Source organism: Stigmatopora argus, chromosome 10 (genome assembly GCF_051989625.1).
Source record: "Stigmatopora argus isolate UIUO_Sarg chromosome 10, RoL_Sarg_1.0, whole genome shotgun sequence".
NCBI lineage: Eukaryota > Metazoa > Chordata > Actinopteri > Syngnathiformes > Syngnathidae > Stigmatopora > Stigmatopora argus.
Window position 1 is genome coordinate 5,736,621 of NC_135396.1, and position 21,727 is coordinate 5,758,347.

At 41.2% G+C, this 21,727-nt stretch overlaps 1 protein-coding gene and 1 long non-coding RNA gene across 2 annotated transcripts; one reads left to right on the forward strand and one right to left on the reverse strand.

Annotated features, from left to right (window-relative positions):
- Window positions 1-403: 403 nt before the first annotated feature.
- LOC144083890 (uncharacterized) lies at window positions 404-19,916 on the forward strand. The gene is made up of 5 exons (XR_013303662.1): window positions 404-710; window positions 4,187-4,284; window positions 16,923-17,608; window positions 17,705-17,883; window positions 18,803-19,916. It is a non-coding gene; the product is annotated as an uncharacterized LOC144083890 (long non-coding RNA).
- On the reverse strand, window positions 2,931-17,804 carry ttc9b (tetratricopeptide repeat domain 9B). The gene is made up of 3 exons (XM_077612049.1): window positions 17,073-17,804; window positions 4,476-4,658; window positions 2,931-3,780 (listed from the first exon to the last, which is right to left on the reverse strand). The coding sequence occupies exons 1-3, from the start codon at window positions 17,569-17,571 to the stop codon at window positions 3,686-3,688; spliced, it is 777 nt and encodes a 258-aa protein (XP_077468175.1). The 5' UTR covers window positions 17,572-17,804; the 3' UTR covers window positions 2,931-3,685.
- Window positions 19,917-21,727: the final 1,811 nt, after the last annotated feature.

Genomic DNA, 21,727 nt, shown 5'->3' on the forward strand with positions numbered 1-21,727 from the left:
GCAAAAGTAGGGCAAGGCTTTTTTGATAAAAAACAAAACAAAACAATGTAAAGTAAAGCTTTTTCTTCTTGTAAAAAGACCATGTTTAGGAGGGTTTTTTCCCTTAAAAATATTGTCTTTAGTAAGCCTTTAAAAAACATGTATACTAAGGCAATTTTTCCTTTAAAAAGATGGTCTATAGTAAGCCTTTAAAAAATTACACTTAGGCTATTTTTCATTAAAAAGGTAGACCATATATTGTAAGGATTTTTTCTAATACATATATATAGTAAAAATATAAATATATAAAACGTTCTATATCATTTTATTTTGTTGTAATTCATTGAGTGTCAGGTGTCCAGCCAATCATTGGATTCGATGCAATCACGCTACGCAGCCAATCATTGGATTCGATGCAATCACGCTACGCAGCCAATCACGGTATACTTCCGGATAAGGCTAAAGCTAACTCAGCTAAAATGAATGTGTTACATCGACTTCCCAAACCAGCGTTAAAATTAACCGTGCATCTTTTAAGTTGAAATGGATGTCGGGGTATGTGCAAATACACAAACAAGCGTTGAAACTCCGGGCCATCTTTTGCTTTTTCGAGTTAGAAAGTTCTGCAAAACATGCAGCGAAGATAAAGTTTGTGAGCGAGTTTTCCGATGGTAGACTATCGACTACTACATGGAATCCAGACTACCTCGAGGACAGATGTGCACAATGAGGTAAGTCAGATCTGTGCAAATTCTAGTGCAATTTATTAAGATGATTTATGTATGGTTATTACATATTAAACGTTATGGCTAGATCATTAATGGGTGGTAAAATACACCTGGTGATGGCAGCTGTGATACTAGTGTGTGTGGCCATAGCGAGCATTTCTGATGTTGCTCACACTGGTCTTCAGGTAGGTGGTCTGGATGCCCAGATATATTAAAAATTACTGGGAACATTGATAGTAAAGCTATATTTCATTTTTTTAAATGACCATGTATAGCAAGGCTTCTTTATTTTCTCATTAAAACGCATCTATAGTAAGGCTATTTTTCATAAATAAATAAAAAAGAAATCGTCTAAAGAAAAAGCTATTTTTCATTTAAACGTACCATTTTGGTGAGAATGACTTTATATTGGTAATATAGAAAGTTTCAAAATTTGAAGATTTTCTACTGATTGCATGCCTCAATGAAAAAGTGGGACTTACCTCAGAAGGTTATGATTTTTTTTTACCTAGACAAAGTATTTAATAGGACTGAGTTTTAAAAGAAATATTTACATTAAATTATGCAGTAAATTTTGATCAATCTCAATCTTACATTATGTCCATCTCTTTTTATTCCCTGTGTTAGTCTTATTTGTCCATACTTTGCTGACAATTATAGAAAAATAACTGGAATTAAAAACATCTATGAATAGTCTGTCTTTCCTGCAAAATTGAACACAAACAGCCGGATTGCTCTTCATTAGCCACTTTATTGTCTCCTTTGATCGATTTGCGACGTTTGAGGCAGGAAAAGATCAAGCCTCTGGCTTCAGTGAAACCTCCAAAACCGAATGAACATCACAAACTCACAGTTGGTGTCTTGGCTAGTGTCCCTTCCCAAAGAAAACAGCCACAAGTCTAAGACAACAGTCACAAAGCACTTTTTTTTTAAAATTAAAGCTTTTCACAACCAGTTCTTTTTTTGGGTGGACTCGGGTAGCGTCAAAACTAACATTCGTGTTCACTCAAATGATAGTCAAGGGAAGAGAAAAAGCAGGTACATTTCATTTTTTGTTGTGCTTTTTTTGGGGGGGAAAGGTTGTTGAGTTGTTCAAATATCTCAAATGTAAACAAAAAAAGAATAATTCATGCCACATTTCTGCAAAAGGCATTTCAGTAAGATATAAAAGGCTTATTTTGAGTTTTGGCAGATTTTTTTTTTTTGCATAAAGGAACACATTTAAAACATTAATATTTGAATTGCCATTATACTTCCCAGTATCTTAATTATCATCTTGGATTGTCTTTTTTTCCACATTTGTTTACTGTCAAGCAAGTTAGATGATGCTGGAGCTGGGCAATAAAAAGATAAGGATAATTATCGTGAAATAATTTTTACCAACAATAATATTAAAAACTCTTGATAAAAATTCGATAATTTTAAACTACGATTACACCACCCGGCCACCACAGAGAACGGAGGCGCTGTTGCGAAATGAACGCTAGTTCCAGACCAAAGCTCAGGAGAAGAGTGTTGAGCAATAGAGGCTAACATGGAGCATTAATGCAAAAGGACAATAACATTTCCAAAATAAGCGATTATGAGATGCAGGACAACACCGAGCCGACCCACTCAAAGATCCAAGTGAGTTCGCCCTGGCGTTTTCTTTCTTTTCTTTTTTTTTTAAATGCCTCGTACCTGTGCAAAGAGCAGACAGCAAATTGAATATGACGACATAATCAATGGCTAAAAGTGCAAGCAACATATTCCAATGAAATCCCATGAATCCAAATCTAAAGTCATCATTTATGGCAAAACACCAAAACACAAAAAAAATCACAGGAGGAAGAAAGATTCGCCATAATCTGTATTTACCTACAATGGACATTTCACACTAAATTTTCGCCATACAGTACACACACGATGGGATTTCCAGCCGGAAATTTTCGCACAACTTGGCCAAACACGGGAAAACATCATGTCATCAATTGGCGACGTTTGCCAGGGTAGTTGTGACGTTAGTTTTGGTGGCCAGCAGAGGGAAGTACTGCCCGTGACGTTTGGTCCCCTGAGATTGATATATTTTTTTTAATTCTTATTCCACAAATACACAATAGGATGAACAAAACTATTGCGTACCCGGTTTCCGATGGATGCTAAAATTGAACTAAACCCTGTTCAGAATTGGGGGTTTGGGTGGAGGCAACAACCAGGCGAGGGGGATTTGGGGATGAATTGGTGTTATTTTTTATTATTATTATTATTTTTAGACGTAATGCAATCGAACCTGACAGTGACGCTGCTATGATAGCTGCACTGTTAAGATCAGGGGTGGGGACAAGTTTGAGCTCAAGTTTATTAACCCAGGAATTACTGGGATAGACGTCCAATACATTCTTAATCTATTGTCGTCATTGCTATCCAATGAGTTAATTCTTTCAAATGTATACATATAGTTGTGAAATTGTGTATATATTATTTCCAGTCAAATCATTAACCATAATAATACAAAACAAAGAAACAAATTCTGCCCACCACTGGTTTAAATGGACCGTAACAAAAAATGATAAACACTGAAATTAGCCCTTAATGGGAAAAAAGAGGTGTAGTTAAGGGCCTGAGAGAGCCCTCCCGATTGGTCGCGTTTGCAATCGAAACCGGACCGGCGTCTTGATATGTGTCATGTACCCTTAAGAAAGAGCTAATCTTGCCCCGAATATTCTCCCAGAAATAAAATGCTTTTTCTTCTTCTTTATTTTAAACATTGACTAATTCACGCAAAATGTCCATTATTCACTAATTTCTTTTAGAGCTTTATAATACATCAGTTTTCTTCTCTTTCTTTGTTTGGGAAAAATGAGCTACAGCACCTGAGGGAAGAACAGGTAGTTCAAATCAACTTCTACAACGGCTTCCGCGCTGCGACGAGGGTGGGTTGGCGGGGGGTTTGGGGGATTTTTTTGGGGGGTGCCGCCTTCCATGTGGGACGGGCCGGGTCAACCGTGGCTTTCTTTGGCCAGATCTCGCTCCCGTTGGCCGCTTTTGCTCATCTTCATCTCCGTCAGCTGGATGTAGCGCAGCACGTTGGTGTCTGGAATGATGGAAGAGCGCATTTGAAAAACTCCACAGTGGGGAAGGAATCCATGGAAGTTACCGGAAAGTGCCACCGAAGCATGGTTCCAACCGTTCACTTAATGGCTGACTTATCCTTCAAAATAAAATGTTCACGACTGGTACAAAATTTGAATTTGGACTTTATGGTGACACTTGCGCTTTATTACAAATTGTATGGCGATATCTTTTTGTTGCACAATTGTTCAGTCATAACTGGTCTTTAAAAAATGTCCAAACATGACTTTCCTATATTTTTTGTAACGTCGATGGGAGCTGTTTTTTTCTTTTTTTTAAATTAAAAACATATACAGAGTTTAATCTTAAATAGTGCAGCTTTTTGAGGAAGGGATGAACGCTAACATTTATTTTCAACATTGCTGCAGGGTCGGTGGTGCTGGAGCTTCTCCCAAGCAGACTTTGGACAAAATGTCTCTACTTACGAAAAATCCAGGTGCAGTGGATCTACATACGAAAAATCCAGGTACAGTGAATCTACTTACGAAAAACCCAAATCCAGTGTCTCTACTTATGTAAAATCCAGGTGCAATGTCTCTACTTACAAAAAATCCAGGTACAATGTCTGTTATTGAGTGTGAATGGTAATTTGTTTCTCTGACTGCAAACCAGTCTAGGGTGTAGCCTGTCTTTTGCCCAACCCGTTCTTATACCCACCTGTGGGTTCGCGGTTCTTAGCGTCTCGCAGGTAGCGTAGGGCACATTCGTAGTCGCCCAGGTGGTAGAAGGCAATGCCGGCCCGGTACATGGCCTTGAAGTGGTCCCTCTGGTGACCCAGCACCTTCAAGCAGTACTCCTTCACTCGCTCGTAGTTCACCAGCTCGGACTGCAACAAGCAAGCTGCCGACGCAGAGCAGAAAAAAACAACGTTTACAACCTATTTGACGTCAATAGACAAGCGTCCGATCCAATTGGCGGAACTGAATGAATTGCACGTCTGTCAACGTCCATGGCATTGAACAACCCCCCTCCGAAGGCATCTGTTTTTCTTCGATCCGACTAATGTGGCCGCCATTCACCTCAACTTTCACTGTCAGCTAATGCCCAAAATAACTTTATTAGTAAAGGAAGCCGGCTTTTAGTCCACAGATGGTTCGGAAAGACCGCCGATGGCTCCAATATCTCCTCGCTCACATGCTGCTGATGGTAACCGATTGCGGTTTTCACTTTCAACTCCCCTCCGGGTGGTCGCTCGCTCTTGCATTTCCCTGCCCATTGCTCTACGTCTTAATCATTGGCAAATGTCAAAACAGCTCCCTCCCATTTGCACCTTTTTTTCCTCCCATGTTCCAGCTCCTTTTGAACCCCGCTGTCACGCCGCCCCTCTCCTCCCCGTCTGCCCTTGACTCACAGACAGCTCTGCGGACAACACGAGTCAGGGACCATTAGCCGGAAGGCAGGTTGAGTCTGGGAGTGAGAGACAGAAGGGGGGTATGAGATGAGGGAGAGGCCGCCGGGGGGGCTTAAGCGCATAGGATGAGGTGAGAGTCGATGAGGAGGCGCAGTGTGTTAAAAGCCGTTATTGCTGGCCTACCTGTCAGCCCTCGTCAGTGTAAAACGCCGTGTGTGTATAGAGCGGTGTGTGTGTGGACAAAAAGTCAATGTAACAAGGCAAGGTGCAGCGAGGCCTAAGAATTAATATTCTATCAAGTCATGAGAAGCCATATTCTTGCAATTATTTGAGCCATGAAATAATGTACAGTATAAATCACATGATATTACAGTTACATTAACGTACTTTCCGCACATTAGGCAAAACGAAAGTGCGCCTCATATATGGATCAATATTGGGTAATCATTGTATGAAATTCCCTTTAGCACAGGTCCTTCTAGTGGATGTATAGCACTCCTAACCACTACTACGATTAAACCTCCATCTAGTGGATATATAACACAATCCCCTACTACTACCACCACTACAACTGTATTTGATAACCTGGTATGCCTTATATATGCACCAAATTTTGAAATTAAAGGTGCGCCTTATATTCCAGCGCGCCCTATATGCAGAAAATACTGTCATAACAAAACTATCCATTTATGTGACAAACACTAGATTTGCCTGTCAACAATGCAAGTGCAAAATAACAGATATGTAAATGTAAATATGGGCCAAACTATTGTTCCAATGCCCAAAATAATCAATGAATATCCAATTATGCCAAACGTTCGTGGCTATCTAACGTCAAGATAACAGAAATGGTCCAAACTTCCGGTGAAATCCACTCGCTTATTTTTTTTCCCTACCCGCTATCCTGTAATTGCCCATCCGTCATTGGCCCTATTAGTGGGCATGAGCAGAGCTTTCAGAGGGATTCTGTTACAGCCTGTACCTAATGGCCGACACACTCGACAGTGAGGTGGCACTGACCCACGAGACAAGCTGTAAAGTGCAAACAGCAGATGACAAAATAAGATGCAATTGCGACCAAGCACGGAACAAGATGAAGATACTCAAATGCTCAAATTCAACAGTGAATCTGCTGTAAATTTGCTACTGACAGGTTAACTTATTTCTTTTTATTATGATTTATTGTCAGATTCAGACAGTTCTCTGGACAGTTTCAAGCACCCCCCCCTACCAGTGTTACTACCATCCAATAAAATAACAGACATTTATGGCAACTACTGCTCTACAGTTATTACCTTGATTTAACACATGGTGGTAAATTAAAAAAACAGACCTGCCAGATTGAGCCATTGTGGTAGCCTTTTCATTTATCGTTTATGCTAACTTGAGCAAAATCCTTAACATTTCTGCTAAACAATGGCATTTAGGGAATTTCTTCATTGCTGCCAAATGTCCAAATAAATGCAATTTGACCCAAACAGGAGTTAAAACTTATAGGACCACAATTGTGAATTTTTACACACTAATTCATTGATAGAATGCTGCCAAAAGTTTTCTAAAATGTATTATTATGACTCATAAGGATAAATAACTACTAAAAATGTACCCCCCAAAAATTAATTTATACAACAAGAGGGTTTACGTTTACTTCATTTTGTTGTGCTTTTTACAAAGAAAAATATCAATTTACGTACAGTAATACCTCGTTTATCACAGTTGCTAGGTCCCAAGACCTGAATAACCACAATGTAGAGACACTGTTTTAGGGTGTCTATTTAATATTATTTACACTTTTAAAACCTTCTCTGTACGATTTAACTCTCGAAGGTAGGCGATGCCCTCCAGTGAAATAATCTCGAATTGTGACTTGCCTCCCCACTCCTCATTTCATGTTTGTATTATCGTTCCTACACATAAACCTTTTTATATATATTTGGCTGATGCAAGCCGCCATGTGGTGAATCCACTCTAACTTTGCTAGCCGTTAAATTAAGTATGATTGCAAGAAGGGCAGGGATGAGTAGCACAATTTCAAATTGAAAACAATTAGCTTCCACAGTCCTTAGATTTGTGTGCATTGTAATCAGCTAACGCAGCAGCAGATCAACAATTGATGGTCGCAGTAATGGCGACGTAGAATTTACCCGTAAATCCTCGCAACGACCATTCGCTCGAGGCAGTCGCTCCCGATGTAACGCCGCTATGCATCAGATACACTCTAGCTTAGTGTTAATTAGAAAAGCGGCATTTTATAGGAACATTTGCGCCCAAAGAGGACGACTAATGAGATGTGAATCGGCGAGCGAGCGTGGCAGGGAGGTTTGTCTTAATGAGGAACCTGATGTGAGCGCGGCGACGGAAGAGCGGGCCCAGGTTTAATAGGACGCCGCAACGCTGACTGGCGCCGACTAATAATTATTGAGCTCCGGGATTTAGAGGAGAGTGCGGGAAAATCTATTGAGACTGGAACATAAAGCTAAAGTCAACATTTGATTTGTTTTCGCCCGTGACCGGACGATTCGCCGAAAGACGTTTGGCCGACGGACAGTTCGCCGAACAGATGTTTCGCCAAAACGGGATTCGCGCGCTCGCCCCGCCCCCGGATCGTGTGTGTACATGTTTTTCAACCTCGGCCCGCGGGCCATATACGGCCTGTTACAGATAACATTCATTTAGGAATAACAAGGGCATGTACTGCCCCCAGCTGGACATATTTCTAAATTTAAGTACATACTGCAATGTGCTGCCAATTTTTTATATTTTTTATTTTATCCTTGCGTTTAAAGTAGTAGCCATTTGGACACGCAATGTAATTTATCAAAGCTGGAGATTGATGTCTGACACTGAGAAAAAAACAACACTAGAAAATTTATGTGAAATTCTAAGTGCCTTGGACAGACTAGACGGCTTAGAGAACAACACCTGAAAATGCCATGGAACACACTTTTACTTCTAGTTTAATTTTAAATAATTTCCCATTATTTTAGGCAATATATTCAAATTGATTTGCTGAGAACCTTAATTCAAAGATTAATCTCAACGTTTTCTATGCTGGTGTAAATTTTCTGGAGTAGGATTTCTGGATTTAGAATTTCATTACAGTAGTACTTACTGTTACTACTACTTTATTTTCTCTATTTCTTCTGTCACGTACTGTTCTGTACACACACGATCCGGGGGCGGGGCGAGCGCGCGAATCCCGTTTCGGCAAAACGTCCGTTCGGCGAACTGTCCGTCGGCCAAACGTCTTTCGGCGAATCGTCCGAGTACCGTTTTCGCCAAACTAAACACTATAACATCGCCCATCATTTCAAATGAGAAACATTGCTTGAGTTTGCCATTGGGTGGGATAGATGAAATTCTTAATCCGAGGGATTTTTTTGGAGACCTGTGACTTGCTCGTAAATCAAGGTAGCACTATTCACACACTTTGGCACAGCCGTGCCTTCAACATTGACGGGAGTGGAACCCCGGGGCTTTGCCTGCGGCACGATGCCGAGTCTTCTTCACCAACGGCGTCTTTTTTTCTTTCATTAAGATGCTGCTAAAAGCCTGCAAGCAATGAAACAAGCTGATAGACGCGACACAAAGTGGAGAGGGATTGAGGCAATGCGGGAGCAAAAATCCATTAATAGAGAAAGGGAAACGGAAAACACCACCTCTAAGGCCAGATTAGTTTTCCACTTCCCCGATGTTTGGAACTCATTTCCTCGCAATGAAGCTGATTGGAAGCCACTCCTCGGCTTGCTGATTATTCGCCTGTCCGTCACCTTGTAATTAGTTTTGCGTGAAGATTACGCGGTGAGTGTCATCGCTCTTTCTCGTTGCCCGAAACGTTCATCGCTGACCCAGTCGTGCGGAATTTGTTGATGCTTGCCTCTCAGATTTGACATTTTCACCTTGTCAGATCTGGATTTCTATTAACGAGAGTTTTCTGTACTTTTTTTGTGGTATAAGCTGGGTGGGTTTGATGAAAATTGCATTTTTGAAATGTGAGGAATCCATTTTGAATGGGCGAGGCGGAATAATCACTGCCTAAAGTTAGCTGAGATAGGCTCCGGCACCCCGCAACCTTGACAAGGATGAGTGGTGTTGAAAATGGATGGATGACACTTGAATAGCAAATGTTAAAATTGTGACCTAAAATGTGCATGATGAGGTCTTAATTTTTTTCTTAATTACCCAAAATAGTTATCAATATAATGAGAACATCCACTACATATTTAATGATGCTCCAATTGTCTGTTTTAGTACGCAATACGCCTGCTTTTAAAGAGCCAAATGCATTATGATCCTAACAAAATGCTCATCTTTTCGGACAAGGACATGATTTAATTTGACGTCAGAGAGCTCGGACAGAGCGAGCGGCCTCTCCTGGCCCCCCTGCTAAGAATAGCCCCCCCGCCCCGAGCGCTGCAGCTCGTTATCATGAAATCACAGCTCCGACTTTATCACGGCGGCTCGTCTGCTCCGACACCCCTCGGAATCATCGTCTACTCGCCACCTTTGCCTTTCTGTTCATTTCACGACCCATTTTCTTCCCTTTGCTATTACAGAAAATGAAATACTACACCTTGCGACTTGTGTGTGATATACATATTTTGTTTTAAAAACCGCAGAAACTAAACGAGAATGCTGTTAGGGATTGTTTTTATGTTTTTTTTTTTCCCTGCCGTGTGACCTGTCCCTGTGATTGCCCATTACCGTATTTTCTCGCATATAAGCCACATTTGTAACTCAGAAAAATGATGACTGAATCAAGAGTTCGGCTTGTATGCGCACATGACTTACAGCTTTGCCATGCTCTTTATCACCAGTAGATGTGAGCAAATTAGCATTTACTATTTGTGGTTACAGTGGTACCTCGACATACGATCGTAATCCGTTCCGAGACTGGGGGGACTTTATCCACGGCAACAACGCACTCGTAAACGAACAAACAAATTTAAATTAACTTGGATAAATACAAACAGACACACTCAAACATACGTTTAATGTAACTTTACACAAAACTGAATTCTAGTTTTGTCTTAATCTTTTGTTACCTTCGTTTTCCGGGTTGGCAGTTTGCCACGCCTCCGCCCTCACGTTCGCTATCGCTGTTGTATTGAAATTTTCGTTGTATCACGAGGTACCACTGTATTTTCTGTTTTTCAGTAAGAACACAACCATTAGTGGATGGATTACTAACATCCTTATGATATTGACCCTAATAATGTGCTTTTGATTCATACAGTATCTCAGAAATACCATGTGCGATTATTTTTTCTTAAGATTTTCCTTTCAAAGTAACACATTTGTACTCCCTATTAAAAGCATGAATATGAAGGTGAAAATTGCGAATCGGGTGCGGCTTATATGCAAGAAATTATGTAATTCAACAATTTTAAGGCTGCGGCTTATACGCAGGGGTGGCTTTTGTGCAAGAAAATACGGGAAGTACACCTGCGTTTTCCCCGCCCCCGGTATATCTCCTACTTGCTGCCTCTTGTGTGACCCAGATGTTTGTGATTGCCTCATCAACCCATGTCTGTCTATTTTGAACCCGGCGTGTTTGTCAGTCCTGGTTGGATGGCCTGTGGTTGTCATGCTCACGTACATGTCCTGTCATCCTCGTTTGCCAACGTCCTCCCCGTCAGGTTTGATTTTTCCTATTTAATTTCAAAGTCTTTGTTATTTTTGTGTGCCTAATATTTTAGCCATAACCTCGAGTCTAGCATTGTTTATGTGGGTGGGTATAACTGACATCACAGTAGATGCTTAGAAGAAAAGACAAAAAAAAGTCTGCGTCATGTCCTCCCGTGACATTTGCTGACCAGTCAAGCAGAGCAGCAACCGTGACCTCAATAAAAGGCTTTTTGATACTTTATTAAACTGCGCTTAAATGCGATTTGGGTGTCTGCTTTTCCTCGCAACGGAAAATAAAGTGACGCTAAATAAAATCTACAGCATGAGTAAGAAAACAATGAGCTGCCAGCCTGCCACGGTCTGCTCTTCATCCTCTTTAGCAGCATTAACGAACTATTACCGACAATGGAAGAGGCCATTAGCGGAATCAGCCGTGATGGAGCTTCCTCAATCGTATAAATATTTAAGTAGATGACAACTAATCCTGAGTCAGCAACTATTTTGGGAGTGGCGGACAGCGGCGGATGGTGCAAAATGATTCCTGGAGATTTATTCGTTTATTTTTGGCCTATCCGCTGCCAAGAGAGGAAGTTGCTTCAATTTCCAATTTCCAAACTTCACTTTTACTATAAAAAATAATGTGCTAATACAGTACTTATCAAAAATTTTAATCCTTTTATAGGGCCCTCATTTAACATAATGACATCCTGGGAAATATATGTACAGTATAACTCAGTTTTTGTGTTTTTTGCAGAACACCGCGAAAAACGGGAATACTGCGGAAATACTTTTCGCGCTTTTTTCGTGGTTTTTGGCTTGTGTTATGTATCAACTAGATGGAGCTGTGCTGAAGGAAAATGTATACAATGATTAACCAATACTGATCCATTTTTAAGGCTTACAAGGTTTTTATAGAATTACAAAAAAACAACCTTCAAACCTACAAACTGACGGACCTTTTAAATTCCAATTCATCTTGTGATTGATTTAATACTCCAAAGCCCCCCCATCCTATTTCTTCTTCGGCCTGCAGTATCAATCATTTTTTTCCGATTAGAAGTCACGGAGCATCTTTCGTCCATCCTCCTCACGTCTCTGAAGATAATCCCATCGTATTTAAGAGATCTGTCCAGTTTCGCTCTCCGTTTCTTATTTTATCAAAGTGAGTTTGACACCCCTGGCGTAGAAGGTTAGCGCCAGTCATGACCAAGCCATCTGCAGCTCTGGCTGGCATACAGTGCGCTTACTAGCCTGCTCAACATATCCACACAGAAGGACAGCAAACACAGCTCTCTGACCATCCCCCTTTCCTAAAACTCTTCCTTTGCGCCCTAAAGCACGCCACAACCTTTCCCGCTTCGTGTATCGCCTCCATTTCTGCTGCTTTTCCGTCGCTTCTTTTTGCGTTATCTCATGCGAGCCCCCCAGTGAGAAAGTTGGCGGGAGATGAAAAGAAGGACTTTTGTAATATGTTCTGCTGCCGCCGCCGCCGAAAGCAGTGGACTGTACCAGCGAGCAACCCGCTGCGTGTTCTTGCACACGGGTGACGTTATTCCCCCAAAGAAAGGGCAGCTCATGCGGCTTCCCGGAATGTGCAATATCGTTGTAATCGCAGTTTCTCCTTTTTTAATTGCTTCATCAAGAAGAGTCCAAACAGGTTTCGAAGACAGACTGGTGCAAAACGCAAAAAAACGGGGGAATACTGAGAAATATTTCCACAGTAGTCCCCCGTTTGTCACTGTGCACCGCAAAATCTTGAGTGATATCACATAGCTGTCAACTTGTACGTTTTTTCCCCATATTTTATACGTTTTTTCGATCATTTCAAATTGTGGATGCCATATAACACATTTTGTACGTGATCTTTTTTGAAGTAGGTTTTTTATGAATCCAATCTCGTTGATACCCATTTCGGGTCTAATCCGGATCATCTCGTCATTGGTAGCAGATGAAAACGTCATCGTCGACTGCTAATATTGTCATGCTTTCACCATGTAAATATAGCGTGTCAGCAAGCAATGTACCCAGAGAGTCAAGCTTTCAGCGTCATACAGCGATATCTACAGAATCTTGAATTTAGTGCATACAAAAGGTGCACCGACTGATTGGGCAAAATTCTAGACTTAAGTGCGCTCTGTGTGTTGCATTTGTACGGTTTATCACTTAGTAAGGGGAATTCCAATCATTAATAAGGGGAGCAGTAAAGGTTAACGTCAACTCGATTTAATGTGGGCCGGACCATTTTAGATAAATTTAGACTTTTTATAAATGGATTAAAATCCCTGAATATTCCATTTTTTTATAGATCTAAAACAATGTTTATTTTAGCTTTTTTAAAATATATTTCTAGATTTTACAAAATGATTTTTGAACTAAAAACACAGAAAAAATTACAATTATTGATTTAAAAGGGGGAAAATCAGGAAATTTAACATACATTTATATTCTTCATTTTAATTTGATCCTAAAACAGAAAGTCGGCACTCATGATTTACTTTCCCGGGCCACACAAAATGATGCGGTGGGCCAGATTTGCTCCCCGGGCCACCACTTTGACACATGTGGGTTAGACTATGAAAGCTTGAAGAAAAGATGCAATAGTCAGTGTATGTAGGGCACATTTAGCGATAAACAAGCAGTCACGCTAACATTCACACCTCCACTCAGCGGATATTAAACCCACGCTGTCTGCACAGAAGTCCGCCAAGAGTAGCACTCCGTTATCACTCATAAAATCCTGCAACAATAATCTTTTACAAAAGTCAACCATTAATGATCAGCAGCCAAAATGCGAAACTGTCAGCTCCTACACAATAAACACACTTGCGTGCAAAATATGTGCCCGCTGTCAAATTTGTCCTTTATTTTGTAGTTGTCGCAGTTTAAAGTTTAAGATACAAAAAATGTAAATATCAGAAAAGATAGCTAAGTAAACATACTAATGCTGCGTTTAACCCTTTCATGCACAATTTGGATTTTTTTTTTTTACCTTTACACAGTGCAACTAAAAATAGTCACTTGGCCAATAAGGGGGTTAAAAATGTTTCTTTTTTTGTCGTAAAAAACAAAAACTTTTTAAACCCACCTGTAGTAAATTTACTGCCTACCCCACTGGCTGATATGATGTATATTTTAATTCCTGCAGCTGATATTTAAATGTACACGTTATATCATTAGTAACTTCATGTAAATTAACTTGTAAAACACGTTTTTAAAAATGCAAAATGTTCAAAGACAAATTGTCAACACTAAGGAGCACAGCCATTTTTTGATGTCACTTATACAAGCGCACGTACAAACTGATAGACTGTCGGTGGGTATTAAATATATCACGAGGGGAGATGGGCAATATGCAATACAGTAATCCCTCGATGATCGCGTCTTCACTTATCGCGAATTCACTACTTTGCGATTTTTTTTCCACTTAATTTTTATTTTTTATTTATTTTTTATTTTTTTAAAGTTCATAAAAATGTGAAAATCCACGCTGAAACTCGTAAGCGTAAGCCACTCTGATACTATCTTGATATACTGATATAATGCCACCGCTCAGGATTTGCTTTTCAAAAACTAAAGTCAGTTAATGGAGCATTGATTTCTGTCCCTTCAATAAAAAAAGGTTGCATTTAACTGATTCCTCTTCAAAACGGAACGGCAAACGTCGCCACGATAACGGCAACAAAGAGGGCATGCTGTTGAGCAGTATTACTCTAACCAGAGGGAAAAAGGCACCATGGCGGTTGCCATGGTAAATATGGCCCCCTGTCGAGTGTGAGTAGCACTCCCCTCCCCCTCTTCCTCTCAGTGCTGGCTTTTCCTTTCCTACCATGGGTGACCAATCCCATATCCCTACCTTATCCCCGATTTTAAATCATCCTACACGCCACAGCGGCCTTCGGTAAAGGCGGTCGATGTGCGCGACCTCCAGTCCGTCATGGAAGAAAGATTGTGATTCATCTGTCATGCGCCACCCAAAAATAGCCACGCTATTAAGGTGAAATGGGCGGGTGTTTTAATAGACTGAACTTTTATGTGGGTTGTTATGTGCAGTTTGGGTTTTCGGATGTTTTTATGCTTATTGCCTATTGTGTCCCTCGTGATCAGGTGTGTGTATTTTGTAAACAACCCTTGTCTGTCTATTTAAACCTTGTGTGTGTGTCAGTCTTTGTCGGATCGCCTGCCTTGCCATGCCTTGTTTCAAGTTCCTTGTTCTCCATGTCTCCCATGTCAGGTTTGATTTTATTTATTTTTGAGTCCTTGCTGTTTTCTTTATTCCCCTCCTCCCTCAGTTATCAACATTTTGTTGGAGCACTCAACGTCCTAGATTGCTTCCCCGTATTTGGGTCCAACTACGTTCCATGACCGAGCTAGTCAAAACAGGTACACCTGGACAATATAATACAGGGGTGGTAAACAACTTTGACACCAAATTGTAAACTGAGAGTCAAAGAGCCACACCTTACATCAGAAGCAGCATAAAAAAATTCAATCTGAAGTTATTTTTTAACCAGAATATATTATTTATTTAATGGGCCCTGATAAATTCGAGTGTATTTTAAGTGTATGCAAAATATTATAGGAAGCAAAGAGCTGCATTCATTTTTGCCAGGAACTGCATGCGGCTCGAGAGCCACGTGTTTGCCACCACTGATCCAACAGAAGGGCGTCATCACGTATGTGCTATTAAAACTTGAGTTATCTATCTGTAAAATGTCGTGTTTCCCTCAGGTCAATGTGAAATATTGCTGCTTCAATATTGATAAACTCCCACAATTCTCTTCTTGTCAAATATTTGGTTTTCTATTATTTAGAAGGGCTTAGTGTGTTAGTGATGTTCCGTATAATGATATCCTTGAATAATTCATGCGCAGATTTGGCCATCACAGGGAAAAAAAGATGTGGTTACACAGTGAAATTATTGTTGTTGTGATGATTATAACAGATGCTAATTGCATCTTACACCTCTGCTCGTTTCTAATAGAACACGTAAAGAAACAGTAATACTTTTTTTCCCGTGTCATTATTAAATTATGGGTAAAAGTCATTTTGCTCTTTTGGTGTATTACAAGCGGAGCTCCTTTTTGCCCTGAAATAGATTGTGAACGTGTAGCCTTGCTTTTAGACATGCAATCTTACATCATCCATTTAATGAGCCATAGAGGCCTTGTGTGAAATATTATCACAAATCATCACTTTGGGAAATATTACAAATCATCACAGGGAGCCTGTCTCACTCATACATGTGTGATATATCATTGGCTTGTGGAAAATTAAATGAAACGGACTAAAAAAAGGATCTATATAGTATTGACTTGCATTGAAGTAAAAAAATGCTGGACTAAGGAACATTTTAATGTGTTCAGCCTTCATATTATATATATTTGAAAGATGTATGTGATATAATATAATATGACAATAGCAGACGTTTAGCTGCACTGTGTTGGATGCAGACAAGGCATTTGTTTTGAATACACTTCTTGCTCATTATTACCTCATTTCAAATGGTTTCATATTTCAGCGACGCACCTGCTTTTTATGTTGTACAGTGAAGTACCTTTATTTGGGGTGGTTAGTGAATTTTAAAAAACGGGCGACTTGTTAACTGAGGGTTTGAGGGAATATTGAACATTGAAATGTACCTTTTTGTTTTCTTGTCATGTGGTAAAAAGGTTTATAAATTAAGCAACAGCCTGACTTTGAAAAAAAAAATCAATTTTCTTCCAAAGGTTTACCAGGAGATGGCGACAATAAGCCGAAACGAAGAGAAAACATTGTTTTACCACGTTTAATGTCTTAATCAGATATCTGACAATGCTTAAACTGTGTATTACTAAATTGAATTCATTCCTGGGTGTTGCATACTTTTTGTACTTTTTGACGGTTGCCCTGTTTAACTGCCACCATCCAACGATCAGGTTACGTGATATCTTTTTCATCATCTTTGTATTATATATCTTATATTCATGAAAAAATGACTCAAAGTGAAAGCATTTTGGTTCCTGGCACCAAAGATAAAACTCTTTTGCAATTTGGATTTCAAACATAAAAAAAATGTGTTTTCATTTGATGTTTTGAAACATTTTTATCCCCCCACGTTAAAGGTCCAAACGTCCAAATGTTTGCAGAACACGGATGGAGAGGTGGAATTGACTCCAAAAACAAAGCAAAGAAAAAGGCGAGGAGCGCGGCTGGTTCTCCGGAGCGAGAGCGGCTGTTTCTCGCGAGGGAGACCGAGTTTGGGTGCGCTCGTGGCGGCCACTCACTATGCAACTCACCGGTGAGACTGTCGTAGCACTCGATCTCGGTGCTCTCCACGGCTCTCCGCTGCTCATCGGTCAGCTTGAGGGCGGCTGGTGGTTGGGCGAGCAGGTTGACCTCGGAACTGCCGCTCGTCCCGTCGGCGACGTGCAGCCCTTTGAGCTGCAGCAGCGCCCGGTGATATTTGCCGATGGCCTCGCGGAATTTCTTCTCCTTGTAGCAGCGGTGGCCCTCCGCCTTGAAGTCGACGGCTTTGTGGATCTTGATCTCCATTTCAGCGGAGGCAGTGACTCGACACCCTCCGTCTCCTCCTCCTCCACCTCCATCGCCGACGCCTCCTCCTCCTCCACCGGCCGCAGCCGCCCCCGACGTCGCCAGACTCCGGCCACCAACACCGCCGCTCTCCGGGTAGCTCTTGAGGCTCTTCCCCGGCTGTTGCTTGGCTTCCATGCCGCCTAGTGTGCGGGGCTGGAGCGGACCATGGTGCTCGGAGGACCGGATCAGCGTGCTGTGCATAAAGGATGCGATTCGGCCACTTCGGAGAGGCGAGACGGTAAGACGCCGATCGAAGAAATCAATCGCCGATAGTATTACAGTCGGACGCAGGCCGATGGCTTGTAGAGAGAGAAATTCCACGGCCGCATTTTAGGAATTGGAAAGGAGATCGCCGCGAGAGAAGTGATGCTCGCGTCGCCGGTCGTGTCGTAGCAACAACTGAAGCGCGAGCCGTCTCAGCACCGAAGGCACGCGAGCGCCTCTGCCGCTTGGCATGATGGGAAACCTAGTCCTTATTGTTGCCGAAAGAAGATCAAGTGCACACGCCTTCAAGTAAGTATTGACCTGATTTTTCTTATCATCCCAAAAAGGATCGTATTTCAAATGTTCATTTAACCCTTTGAGTACAACCCACAGTCGACTCTATGACATTTTACTCCTTATCCAGCAAGAGACTACTTTTATTCAGACAAACTTAAGTATTAGAGGTCGTGAGTGGTTAGCGTGTCGGCATGGGTTCTAATCCAGGTCGGTCCACCTGTGTGGAGTTTGCATGTTCTCCGGGTGCCTGTGTGGGTTTTCTCCGGATACTCTGGTTTCCTCCCACATTCCAAAAACATGCATGGTAGGCTCGTTGGACACTCTAAATTGCCCCTAGGTATGAGTGTGAGCGTGAATGGTTGTCTCCTTGTGCCCAGCGATTGGCTCGCCACCAACTCGGGGTGTTGCCCAAAATCAGCAAGGCTAGGCTCCAGCACCCCCTGCGACCCTACTGAGGGTAAAGCGGTTCAGAAAATGAGATGAGTGTTGTATTTTTCATATTTGTTTTAATCAAAATGAATTGTACATCTAGCACCATCAATGGAAGCCAATGAGTGCCCCAGAAAATAAAATAAGTAGAAGATAATAGTATTGGCATTGATAAAATGTCAGATGGCCACTCCTGAGAAATGCTAGCTTTTATTGACCTTTTTGTCCACTACTGTACACTGGAAATATTGTTTTTCCAATTTAGTTTAGTTCAATTTCATTTTTTTTAAACCAAATGACCATGATATATAGGCATGTGTTTATATTTGAAGGTGTTGGCTGTCCCTTTCACTTGTTAAATCACTGCACTCTCAAATATACCATGTAAAAATAATATGGAATCCATTCTGTGTATGACCAGGAACTGGAACAGTGGAATTCCAAAATGAGGCCTTTTGTAAATCTACTGACTTCCTCATGTTTTTGTTCCATCTCGTTTCAGAATAGTAACAGATAACACGCAGGAGAGGTGAACTAAGGTTTCACTGCAGTTCACAATAACTGATGACTTCATCGCTGAGGTTTCAACGCCCGCATGGGAGCTTTGCCGTAGGAGAACAGCGCCCTCCTGTGGACATCAAGCCAATCGTACACAGCCTCAAAGTATGACGTAAGTTTTAAACTGGAGGGGCAGCATGCAGTCTGCGCATAAACCTGCATCAGAGCTGTGATTCATTTGTTCAAAAAGGACACATCCGGCTTTTGTCATTAACTTTCACTTGGTAAACCTAAAACATTTGGCCAAAATTGGCAAAAAACAAAACAAATGAAGAGAGCACATTTGCATGTATTTGGACCCTTCGTTTTAATTCATTAACGAGGCACACCTTTTTTTTTCTTTTAGACATTTCCTGTTAGTTTCTGGAGACAAAATTTGCAAAACACTTAAAATATTTACAGTGTTAAGTAACAAAGTTCAAGTGTGAAGTCTGAAAAGACATACGGCTGTTAGGATACCATTAAACAAAGGGCAAGGGAATGGATAGACCAGGGGTCCCCAAACTTTTTCCTGTGAGGGCCACATAACTTTTCCCTTCTCTGATGGGGGGCCGGTGTCAGTTTGTAACAGAAAAAGTGTGACGATCGTAGGGGAGCTTAATTTTTTTTTATTGTTTTCCAGAAACATATATGGTATTTTTTCATGTAAAAAAGCCTTACTATACATGGTCGTTTATTAGGAGAAAAAGCCTTACTATACATGGTCGTATTTTTAGAAAAAAAGCCTGACTATACTATGTCGTTTTTTAATTTTAAAAAAGCCTTACTATACTGTCGTTTTTTTTAAGAAAAAAGCCTTACTATAATTTGTTGTTTTTTTAAAGAAAAAAGCCTTACTTTGTCGTATTTTTGATACATACGTACATTTGATTTGATTTGATATAAAGGCGTAGCATCCCATAAGACTAGGCTTTCATTTCAAACTATTCCAGAAAATGTAGGTTTTCCTAAAGAGCAAGCTTTCCACAATACTAGTGTCCTACAAGTGCAATCAGTGGATTGCCGTCAGGTGCTTCTTGCAGCCCAACCCCCGTTGCTTCAACTGAGTCCGACCGAGTCTGTGCTGGATGTTTCGGAACAAAATGCTGGCCCAACCCACAGCGGCCCTCGAGGACCCCTGTTGCAGAATCTCCAAGCCAGTCCAAGTCTTTTTCTGGACCTATTGTAAATGTTGGCCATCAAAATGCAGACTTTTGACCATTTTGACTCATTTAAGAGCACCTTTGTTGAATGATATTTTACCCATTTCATTATATGCAGCGGTGTATGATGACACTAAAGGCTTTTGATTTGATGTAAAGGCATAGCATCCCATAAAACTAAGCTTTCATTTCAAACTATTCCAGAAAATGTAGGTTTTCCTAAAGAGCAAGCGTTCCACAATACTAGTGTCCTACAAGTGCAATCAGTGGATTGCCGTCAGGTGCTTCTTGCAGCCCAACCCCCGTTGCTTCAACTGAGTCCGACCGAGTCTGTGCTGGATGTTTCGGAACAAAATGCTGGCCCAACCCACAGCGGCCCTCGAGGACCCCTGTTGCAGACTCTCTAAGCCAGTCCAAGTCTTTTTCTGGACCTATTGTAAATGTTGGCCATCAAAATGCAGACTTTTGACCATTTTGACTCATTTAAGAGCACCTTTGTTGAATGATATTTTACCCATTTCATTATATGCAGCGGTGTATGATGACACTAAAGGCTTTTGATTTGATGTAAAGGCATAGCATCCCATAAAACTAAGCTTTCATTTCAAACTATTCCACAAAATGTAGGTTTTCCTAAAGAGCAAGCTTTCCACAATACTAGTGTCCTACAAGTGCAATCAGTGGATTGCCGTCAGGTGCTTCTTGCAGCCCAACCCCCGTTGCTTCAACTGAGTCCGACCGAGTCTGTGCTGGATGTTTCGAAAAAAAAATGCTGGCCCAACCCACAGCGGCCCTCGAGGACCCCTGTTGCAGACTCTCCAAGCCAGTCCAAGTCTTTTTCTGGACCTATTGTAAACGTTGGCCATCAAAATGCAGACTTTTGACCATTTTGACTCATTTAAGAGCACCTTTGTTGAATATTTCACCCATTTCATTATATGCAGCGGTGTATGATGACACTAAAGGCTTTTCTTTTGATGTAAAGGCATAGCATCCCATAAAACTAAGCTTTCATTTCAAACTATTCCACAAAATGTAGGTTTTCCTAAAGCGCAAGCTTTCCACAATACTAGTGTCCTACAAGTGCAATCAGTGGATTGCCGTCAGGTGCTTCTTGCAGCCCAACCCCCGTTGCTTCAACTGAGTCCGAGTCTGTGCTGGATGTTTCGAAAAAAAAATGCTGGCCCAACCCACAGCGGCCCTCGAGGACCCCTGTTGCAGACTCTCCAAGCCAGTCCAAGTCTTTTTCTGGACCTATTGTAAACGTTGGCCATCAAAATGCAGACTTTTGACCATTTTGACTCATTTAAGAGCACCTTTGTTGAATATTTCACCCATTTCATTATATGCAGCGGTGTATGATGACACTAAAGGCTTTTCATTTGATTTAAAGGCATAGCATCCCATAAAACTAAGCTTTCATTTCAAACTATTCCACAAAATCTAGGTTTTCATAAAGAGCAAAGCTTTCCACAATACTAGTGTCCTACAAGTGCAATCAGTGGATCGGCGTCAGGTGCTTCTTGCAGCCCAACCCCCGTTGCTTCAACTGAGTCCGACCGAGTCTGTGCTGGATGTTTCGAAAAAAAAATGCTGGCCCAACCCACAGCGGCCCTCGAGGACCCCTGTTGCAGACTCTCCAAGCCAGTCCAAGTCTTTTTCTGGACCTATTGTAAACGTTGGCCATCAAAATGCAGACTTTTGACCATTTTGACTCATTTAAGAGC

Bases quoted from the DNA above. Each gene is read 5' to 3' on its own strand.
- ttc9b (XM_077612049.1), bottom strand. From the start codon at position 17,571: ATGCACAGCACGCTGATCCGGTCCTCCGAGCACCATGGTCCGCTCCAG. The intron at 4,659-17,072 runs GTGAGTTGCATA...CTGCGTCGGCAG, and splicing joins GTGCTACGACAGTCTCACCG to CTTGCTTGTTGCAGTCCGAG. The intron at 3,781-4,475 runs GTGGGTATAAGA...CCATCATTCCAG, and splicing joins TAAGAACCGCGAACCCACAG to ACACCAACGTGCTGCGCTAC.